The 9,137-nt window shown below is 50.1% G+C and overlaps 1 protein-coding gene across 1 annotated transcript; it reads right to left on the reverse strand.

Annotated features, from left to right (window-relative positions):
• Positions 1-608: 608 nt before the first annotated feature.
• Positions 609-7,005, reverse strand: CALML4 (calmodulin like 4). Its single transcript, XM_050903534.1, has 4 exons — positions 6,966-7,005; positions 5,231-5,371; positions 4,368-4,556; positions 609-706 (listed from the first exon to the last, which is right to left on the reverse strand). Exons 1-4 carry the CDS (start codon positions 7,003-7,005, stop codon positions 609-611), a joined length of 468 nt encoding a protein of 155 aa, XP_050759491.1.
• Between the last annotated feature and the right edge of the window lie 2,132 nt (positions 7,006-9,137).

A 9,137-nucleotide genomic window follows, 5' to 3' on the forward strand; every position in this document is an offset into this window, starting at 1 on the left:
CTGTCGCTCTGGGTAGTCAACTGGGACGCGGCCACCCCGCAAGAGGGGCTGTTAACTTGACAGCTTTGTGACGGGGGAATATCTATTTGGGATCATACCGTGGATCCAAGGAATACCGGGGAGCTGTGCGTAGTTATACTAAATTTACCACCGTCATGACATAAGCTTCCCGGGGAATCTGTTTCTACACAAAGAACCGTGTCTGGGCTTGGGTGTGTGGAAGCAGCAAATGGTTGCGGGTGATGCTGACTTCTTGGAACACAGTCACCGTGAGACCTTAACTACAAGTTAGCATTTATGCTGCAAAGCATAATTTAGACTTAAATGCATTTTTAAAATAAGAGTTGGGTTTTTTTAAGCATGACACATGTTACACAAGGGAATGTTACATTCAGTTTATTTAAATAACAGAGAGCTCACATTTTGTGACAACATTTCTCCAGAAATGGGGTGGGAACCTGTGTAAGTGTAAGCACTATCATGAAGGCAAAATAAGGATTTTTTTTAAAGGCAGATGATGATGATTCCCGAGTCCAAGTAGTAACTAGGAAAAACTGAAGTAAAAAAAGTTTCAGGTCCTGCTCTTATCAGATCTCTTGTTTTGAATTTTAGTAGTCAACTGTAGGAAGACAAATGATGTGGACAAATTCTTCATATTTTATTGTTCCATTTGGTCCAACTTTGGCTTCTTTCAGCAGGTCATCAACTGAAAGAAAGAGTAAAAGAAAAATACAAGTTTGAGTGGCATTGATCACAACATTAGGGATGTTGTGATCTTCAAAAGAGCAGCAATGCAGGATTTGGGTTTTCAAATAATTTTTGTTAGAAGTAGTAACTTCTAGGATCAAATCAATCTAGGAGGTGCCAGCCAGATTATAGTTTTAAACTAGCATCAGTTAGCACTTTGATTTTGATTTCCATGTTTAACTTCTGGAGCGGAGACGTCCATCTCTTTGAGTTCCACATGGAAAAGATTCACAAATTTAGTCCAAATCGGCTTTTAATTGCTCTTGGTAGGAGTGGCTTATTTAGCTTGAATAGCAAACCTGTCCCTATTCAATTCAGACAAAACCAAGTGCTCATGCAGATTATGTGCCCAACTTTAAGTAGATTTGTGTGAGGCTTGTTAGTGTCGGCGGGCCTTTAGTGTTTGAAAGCGAAGAATACCTTCTCAGCTGGGGCTCTAAGGCTCTCGCTGCAAATAGTTCTAAAGAAGTGGTAACCGTGCCGTTGGCACCTGGCAGTAGTTTCATTCCAGCTTTGGGAATGCCTTGACACTGACAGCAGTTATCTAACTTCAAATGCTCTCTTCTGGACAGGCTAGACCATTAAAAGGTATTTTTCCTGTCAAATAATGTCAATAAAAAAATAGAAGTACCTAAGAAATGACAGATAGAAAAGTAATGTTAAATGTTGCTGAATGAAGCTGCTACTGGGAAGTAGATGCCATCTTCCTTTGGATGACAGGAGAGGAGGCGAGTTCCCTTGCTTGTTTACCCGTAGCATATAGTGGGTGGGCGCTAAAACAAACATCAGAGGATCCCAGCAGCTTTTATTTGATAATGTTTTGGGCAGCAGTTTCCTTCGATAAGGTATCTAATACAGTCCAGAAGAGGTTTTTGCTTGCACGCTTGCTGATGTTGAGGGGCGTGTGTCCCGTTTCACAAGCGTGTGGCCGTTTTTCTTTGGGCCGGCAGCGCGTGAACAGGATCGTGGCTGGATGCTGTGCAGAGGGATGGGGCAGGGAGGCTGTCGGAGAGGAAACGGTGGGGTTGTGAACCTGCACTCATCATTTGATATTTCATTAGCAGGACACCTTCTAAGTGTTTAGAGCCTGTTGATAGACCATTGAAACAGAGGGATCAGACACGGTGATGTGCTAATTACGAGTCCTCCCTAATCTCATGCCCGTGTGGGCTGGAGTCAGCTAGCCAGGGCCGTGCTCGACTGCTCTCCCTTTCTGAAGTGGGTGCGGGCAGGTCGGCGGAGGCTGGTCTGCATTTTCACTTGTGAGCTACTTGGCTGAGGTTACCACAACGGCTGCTCAGGCTGAACGAGCTGTGGTTGTTTAAATAAGACTCCGAGTACTCGTACCAGAGCACAGAATAATAGCTTTGCAGTTGCCAGTTGTGAAATCCGGGGTCGGAGGTTTAGGGGGGAAAAAAGCTGTTTTACTGTAAGTAGTTGTGGAAGGTCTCTATGAGCAGCATAACCTGTTTCTCTGCTGTTCGTGCGGGTACTGGATGAGACGCTTTTCCCCTCTGTTTGCAGACAGGTATCGGTGTACAGAGGGGGTAAGCGCAGCCCCCGTGGAACCTGCTGCCGGGAGGGTTTGGTTGCAGCATGGGGTAAGTGAGGGGCTATTGTGAGAACTGCTGTTACTGAAAAGTAACAACTTTCTTTCCAAGAGATCTAATCCTTTCAAAAAGAATACCCTGACGGTAATCAAATGCTTCTAAGGACATAAATTCAAAAAAGAATTAATTCTTCCCAGAACATTTAAAAATAACACAGAAGAAGAATGTGTCGGTTCTCATTTGGTAAAAGTACGTTAAATTAAAATGAAGTGAAGGCTTTTCTGGAGCCACTGTAAATGAAGGTACGTGGCAGTAGTTACTGAACAATCGCAGATGCTAATGAAATTGAGTCTGTTCCGGTATCAAATATTTATAGCAGCTTAGCAAGCTGGAGTTCAGTGTGTCAAGCCACAGGGGGAATTTCTTGTTGAGAAGAAGCATCGCTTCCTCCATTAGAATCTATAGTGCCTTGTTGCAAGTTGTGAGTAGATGCGCAGCCTATGTGCCAAAGTAATGGGAAATCCCTCTGCACCTCCCAAATCTTCTTTATAGAATAGCAGTTCTTGCTAGGATGCCTTTAATTAGGGTTAATGTCTCCACGTCTTCACTGTTTGTTCAGCTCTCACAATAGCTCTGAAAGTATTTTCAGACGTAAATAGCTGCATGAAGTATTATTCCAGTTAAACAACTGAAGAAAACACTCAGAAGAAATGCCTTGTTGGTGTATCGCTCGTGAAGCTGGTGACGGCGACTGGACTGACCAACCTTGCTCTGATTAAATCTAAATTCTACTTTAGAAAGGACAGTTCTTACACCCTCAAGAAGCCTAATTTGGTCTGTAAAAAACCCATAACCCTGGTAAAACTCATTCCTTGCCTGTATCGAACTGGTGATGGGTTTTTCTAATGCTGTCTTTGGTAGAGAGTGAAGCAATTTGAAGGCTCCAGAGCCTGCTCCCTGCAGCGGGGTCGGAGGGGCGAGAGCTGGAGAAGAAGCCAAAGGTGATGTGGTTTGGAGCAAGGAGGGGACAGGACACCCCGTCCCCAGGGCTGAGGGGCAGAGGGCTGTGCAGAGCACTGCCCTGCCTTCCCACGGGCCTGGCCCCCTCCGGCAGCCTGTGAAAGCTGGAAAAGTGGGGCATGCATTTAAAAAGCTTATATACATACATAAAATGCCTAGGGCAAAATCAGCTGTCTAAAAGGTCTTGATCATTTTCAGCTTCCTGGAAATTCCCTCCTGTTGGGCCCCTTGGAGGCAAATTTCTGACAAACAGGACAGGTTTGGGTTTTGGGTTTTTTTTTTTTTTTCCTTTTTTTTTTTTAAAGAATCTTAATTAAAAAGTCCCCCTCTCTCTTCCAAATTGCGCTGGCCGCAGAGCTCACTGCAGCAGCACTCTTGGGAAACTGCCAGTGCTCTGTGTGCTCCTTGGAGCATCCCTGCAGCTGGGGGGACGGACGCTCGCTTTATAAATACAGCGAAGCATCTCGGGGTGAAAAATCATCATTTGGGAAACAACTCGAGAAAGGGAAAAGGTCTTTCGGTTAACGGGCAGCTGGCTTACCCCTTCTGCAAGGCACAGAATCTCTGCTTAGCGATCGTGGTGTGGGTAAAGGCTGACAACAGCGAGGAGACTTCGCCATCACGTGAGTCTAATTAGCTGCAGCGAGCTGACGTCGCTAACGCGCCCTGCTCGGCTCTGGGAGCGCTCCCCGCTCTGCGTGCCTGTCTGGGCTCAGCCGGGGGCTCTGGTTTACGTGGGCAGAGTGTTCTAAATGAAGGCACAAGCTCATCGTACGGCTGCGGCAGGAAGAGACTGGTGCCCGTAGGGTGGACCTGGGGACACGACGGCAAGGCGCCATGCCCTGGTGCACCGCACGTCTCGGGCGTGATGGGGGGGACACATGTCCCTTCTCCCCCTCACTAAGGGTCACCAGTGCTATGTCCTGCTGGCACAGGTCCTTCCTGGCTTCCCAGCTGGAAGTGCCTGATCCCAGATTCGACTGCAGAGGGAAATGAGGACGGAAATAAGAAGATGGGGAGCATTTGATACATCTTTGAATTGCAAAATACCTTCTTCTTCGGAAAGCTTTTCTCCTAGTCTTGTCAGTTTGGCTCTCAGCTCCGAAACGGTGATAACGCCTCTCTTCTGCCTGTCTATCATGGACAAGGCCATGAGGATTTCCCTCTTGGGTTCCTCCTGCTTCATCTGCCTGTACATTATATTCAGGAAAGTGGAGAAATCCAGCTCTGCATTTGTGTCTGGAAAAATAAGAGGAGATTCTTTAGGAACGGCTCAGCTTTGTAGTCTGGATCCAGACCTAAGCATCCCCCTCCTCTCCTCCCCCCAGTTCCCCTTCCTGGGGCACCTTTTTCCCTTTTGCCTGACTCTGGTCCGGAGCAGGGTGGACCACTGCTGGGGGCTTTCTCCTGGCCCGAAAACCCATTTAGAGCTTTGCTAGACTTTGTGCTCTGAAACCTTGTATCCAGAATTTTTAATCCAGCCCACTTTATCTCATGATTCTTCTTTGGTCTTTGTGCTGTGCTTTGAATTTATTTATCCATATCTGCAGATGAGTATCTTTCTGGGCTCTTCTACCTCTGCTGGTTGGACTGGACAGTTTCCCAGCCCCAAAATCCATAATCAATGTGTATGCCTCCCACTGCTCTTGAAGCTTTTCTTTTTTAATGGTACTGTTTTAATCTGTGTGCTCGATCGACTTTGTTCACCGTCTAGCCCATCAGACTAGGTTTTGGTGACTGCTCTTGGTTATGCTGCATTGCCTGGGCTGTTTCACCCGAGAGTGAATATTATCTCCTGGGCTCCCGGCAGCCTCCTTGCCTTTGCGTGTAGTCTCCTGACCACAGAAAAGTTGAATTTCTCCAACCGTAATCCAGTCTGTTTTATTCGTGTGCTACCGCTGCGCTTTGCTTACCGATCTTGTGCAATTGCAGGTGTCTCTGCACCTCTCCTGGCGTCGGGCTGGCTCCCAGGCACCGCATCACTGCCATCAGGTCGGAGGCTTTTATCTTGCCTTTTTGTTTCTTGTCGTACAGGGAAAAACATTCCTTGAACTCTAATTAAAAACCAAAACTCTGTTATGCCATGTAAGATTACATTGATCTACCGGTGACGTTTCTTCTCCCGTTGCCCGGTCGGGCGGCGTTGGTAGGGTTCCAGCGGGGATATTGTGTCTGGTTCGGGGTGTCTCGTTTCAAGGAAGATGATGGACGGTGGGGGAGGACCCTGGATAAAGTGCCAAGGGCAATTAAAATCCAGGCTTGTGAGTAGCTGAGCTAATTGGGGTCCTTCAGCCTAACGAAGCAAGTCTGAAAGTGGAGTCAGGCTTCCAAATACGTAGAATACTGTTAAAAAGTACTTTTCTCTGCCTTCGGGTGGGGTAGGAGAGGATGCTAAAGGAACGAGCCGTAAGGAGCGGTGGAGGATGCTGGTTTGGTCCCTGCCATGGTCTGTGCAGGGTCTGGCACTTGCCCCTGCCACCAGCTGGATTTTAATAAAAGACAAAAGAACCCATAAGATCGCGTTTGACAGCCTGCGTGCTGCGCGGGTCTGGCAGAGGAGAGCCTCTGCCTGCCCTGCCGCCATCCCACTGCCGCATCTCCTCTCCCTCACTTCTCCCCGCGGTCCTCGCCTGCCTGCTCGCCCTCTCCCCTTCCCCCTCGAACGCTGGCTTGGCAGTTTTCAAATAAATAAATAAGGGTTGCAGCTGACCTAGATAAGGCTGCCATCTCTCATCCTCCCTTCCCGCTCCGCTCCCAGCGCGGTGGCAAGCTCCGCTCCTCGTCGCGCTCAATGCTAACGGGCAAGTTGTGCTGCGTAGGGACAGTCCTGTCTGCAGAGCAGCCAGGGAAATAAAAATCAGCCTATTTTGGTGCAAACACCCTCCACCTCCCTCCTCATCCTCTCCGTCCCTAGACCTTATTGCAGGCGTGAGTGCAGGGTGCCAGGGCCCTGTGGGTGCTGGGTGCCCCGTGAGTGCTGTGGCCTCCCCCTGCCTCCGCCACCTCCTCCCCTGCAGCAATCCTGCAGAGCTGCTGAGCCCAAAGGCGCTGCAGATTAACAGATTTGCAATAATACTCTTATTTCAGCTTTCTTCTGCCATTCTCCTAGCAAACCCTTCCTCGTTCCAGTCCGAGGCAGGGGTCCTCTTTCCCAGGGAGAGCCCGGGTGCCTCGCAATGAGAATTTGTACTTCCTGCACCCTCTCCTTCCTCCTCTTCCTCCTTCACCTTCGCTCCCATCATCTGTGAAACCTCCAGTACTGCAAACGGTCACCTGAAATTTCTCCGGGTCCCTGCTAGCTTGGCCGGGGCTGACGTGTTTATGGGGTTGGGAGGTTGCTGGTTAACCTCTGCTGGTCTCCATGCAAGCCAGCGTGTGGGTCTGCGGGTTGTTTCAGCTCCCTGCCTGTGCCCTGCGCTGTCCTAATGAAATCGGGGAGATTTCTCTGGTTTTAGAGCAAGCAGATCCCCTCGAGAGCTGGGAGGAGGGCAAGTGGGGGAGCACCAGCCCAGATGGAGACACTTTTGGGGGAAATGCTGTTTTTATATATATATATATATATAAAAAATATATATATATATAAAAATTTAAGCTGATCTTGCCAATAAAAAAAAAAGAAAACTAAAACCAGAACAAAACTGTACGTACCATTAATTTGATCCTGGGACAGAAATTTTGCCTGTAGCATGAAGGGGGGAAGCAGAAGGAGAGAAAAAAAAAAAAGCTTTAAAATCTGGATGGGGGAGCAGGGGTGAGCAGTTTTTACCAGCCGAAACGCTTCACTCACCATTATTTTGGGGGCCCTCCTTGTGTTTTACGCTGCCTGTCGGGATCGGAGGCGTCTGCTGCTACTTTTCTATTTGATTAAGGGCTAAAGTCCACTAGCCCGGGGTGGAGTGCGGACGGGCTGTAATAAATACCCTGCTGCTATGGCTACGAGACCTGATCCTTGCCGGGGCTGGATCCTGCTGCCAGCACGGCTGCTGCTCACACGCCGTGGGGAGAAGGGCTCTCCCCAGCCTGCCCGAAGCCTTGGGACTCCGGACGGGACCCCAAGCAGCGATGCTGTCAGGAGGAGTGGGGCGAGAGCTTCCCTCAGTCGGGATTTAAGGGTGTTTGGGGTCAGGCTGGATGGAGATGAGCTGGTTGAGCACAAAAGGTTTGATAATCTCAAATAGCTGCACACCTTGCACTAAGCTTAGCTGCTGGGAGACAAATCCAGCCTTGTTGATATCTGCTGAGGCTGCTGGGGAAGGATGCGGGGGGGATTTACAGCTTTGCAGTTCGCTGCTGGAGGGGTTTTGCTGGTGGGCAGGAGGAGGAGGAGGAGTTAATTCAGGCTTTGCACGTCCTGGCTGAGCTCGGCGCTGGGCATCGGGCATCCCTGGCAGTGTCGCTGTGCCGGGCCTGGTGGGTTTGCAGGGGAAGGGGGGTTTAGACGTGCCCGCTGCAAACACGGAGGAGCTGGGCCATTGCAGACAGGCTGAGAGAAGGGATTTTTGAGATGGTTTAAAAAGCTCCCCATTGTCTTGAGTTTTTATTTATTAGCGTTCATTTATTTATTAGCATTTATTGTTTGGGAGCAAACGGCCTCCAGGACTGCCAAGTCTTGTTGCAGCCCTCGGCAGGGACTCGGAAGGGGGATGCCGAGGAAATGCTGCTGAGGGAGAGGGAGGGCTGCAGCGAGCCGGAGAGCTTCTGGGGTTTAAACCTGGGTGCGTGGGGGAGGCAGAGCCTCCAGCTGTTGTGGGCCAGCCCAGACAAACAGCCGTGTTTGCTCACATCTTCTGGTCCCTTCCAGCGCTGTGCTTCTGCCGTTCAGTTGACATTCAAGCTGTTGAAAAGCAAGTATTGTACATGAACCTACAATTTTGTCCCCTACAAAAGCAGCTGAGCCAGCAGCTCGGCTGGGTGCTCCTGGGTGGGAGATGGGCGATGCTCTGTCTCTCTGGATCCATCGGTGCTTGAAGTATCCTGAAAAGAAACCCAGCGGCTGCGCAGGCAGGGCTAGCACGTGTCGGGGGATGAAGTACCTGATGCCAGGCTGTGGTGGAGATCTAGACCTGAGAACAAAATACTTAGTGGCTGTAGTGACCACTACAGCACGGATCAGACCCTTCCCAGGGTAGACCCCGCTCTCTTACAATGACATGTTCGGGGTCCTTAAATCTCATGGGATAAAGATTCTCCCTTCAAAGAACAGAGCTGCTTCAGGAAGCAACGTGAGTCACTCAGCTTTTACCAGATGTTTTTATTCAGTATGTTTCACTAATAGCTTTTTTCTTCTACCACTTGGATTCCGTCACACAGGGCTCTAATACAAACTTTATAGACACAAACCATCACAGGGATGCAGCTGGAGTTGCAGGAGCTTAGCTCCATCACCTGAAGCTGGAGAAATGGTGAGCAGGAGCAGAAGCTGCCGGCGGTGCAGACCCCACGCGAGCGGGGCCGACGCTGGAGCTCACCCCCCGCCTGATGCTCTTTTCGGGCTATATTCGTGGGGAATTGGCCCTTCTGCCTCTGCCGCCAGCCAGGCCCTTCCTGCACCGCGCCTGCGCTCAGCAGCGAGGGCTTAACCCCGGCACCGACGGCCGGGACCCTGGGAGGGTTCCCCGGGGAGGCACGGCTGAGCGGAGCTGCCGTGCGGATCCAAGGTAGGGCGGCTCAGCCCCTTCCCGGCATGTTTACTCAGCTGGGAGCAGCGTGGGAGGAGCGGATACATCTCTCTGTGCCAAGACACGGGGAGGGCGAGAGCGCCCCGATTTCCCGGCAAACCGCTCCCGTCAAAGGCCGGGATGCTCTCCGGGGCGGTGATGG

Source organism: Gymnogyps californianus, chromosome 11 (assembly GCF_018139145.2).
Source record: "Gymnogyps californianus isolate 813 chromosome 11, ASM1813914v2, whole genome shotgun sequence".
Lineage (NCBI taxonomy): Eukaryota > Metazoa > Chordata > Aves > Accipitriformes > Cathartidae > Gymnogyps > Gymnogyps californianus.

What these genes read in the sequence shown, in the direction of transcription:
- CALML4 (XM_050903534.1), bottom strand. Translation starts at nt 7,005, where the DNA reads ATGCTACAGGCAAAATTTCTGTCCCAGGATCAAATTAATG. An exon ending in GTCCCAGGATCAAATTAATG is followed by an intron (nt 5,372 to 6,965) that starts GTACGTACAGTT and finishes GTTTTTAATTAG; the next exon opens with AGTTCAAGGAATGTTTTTCC. An exon ending in CCTGCAATTGCACAAGATCG is followed by an intron (nt 4,557 to 5,230) that starts GTAAGCAAAGCG and finishes TTATTTTTCCAG; the next exon opens with ACACAAATGCAGAGCTGGAT.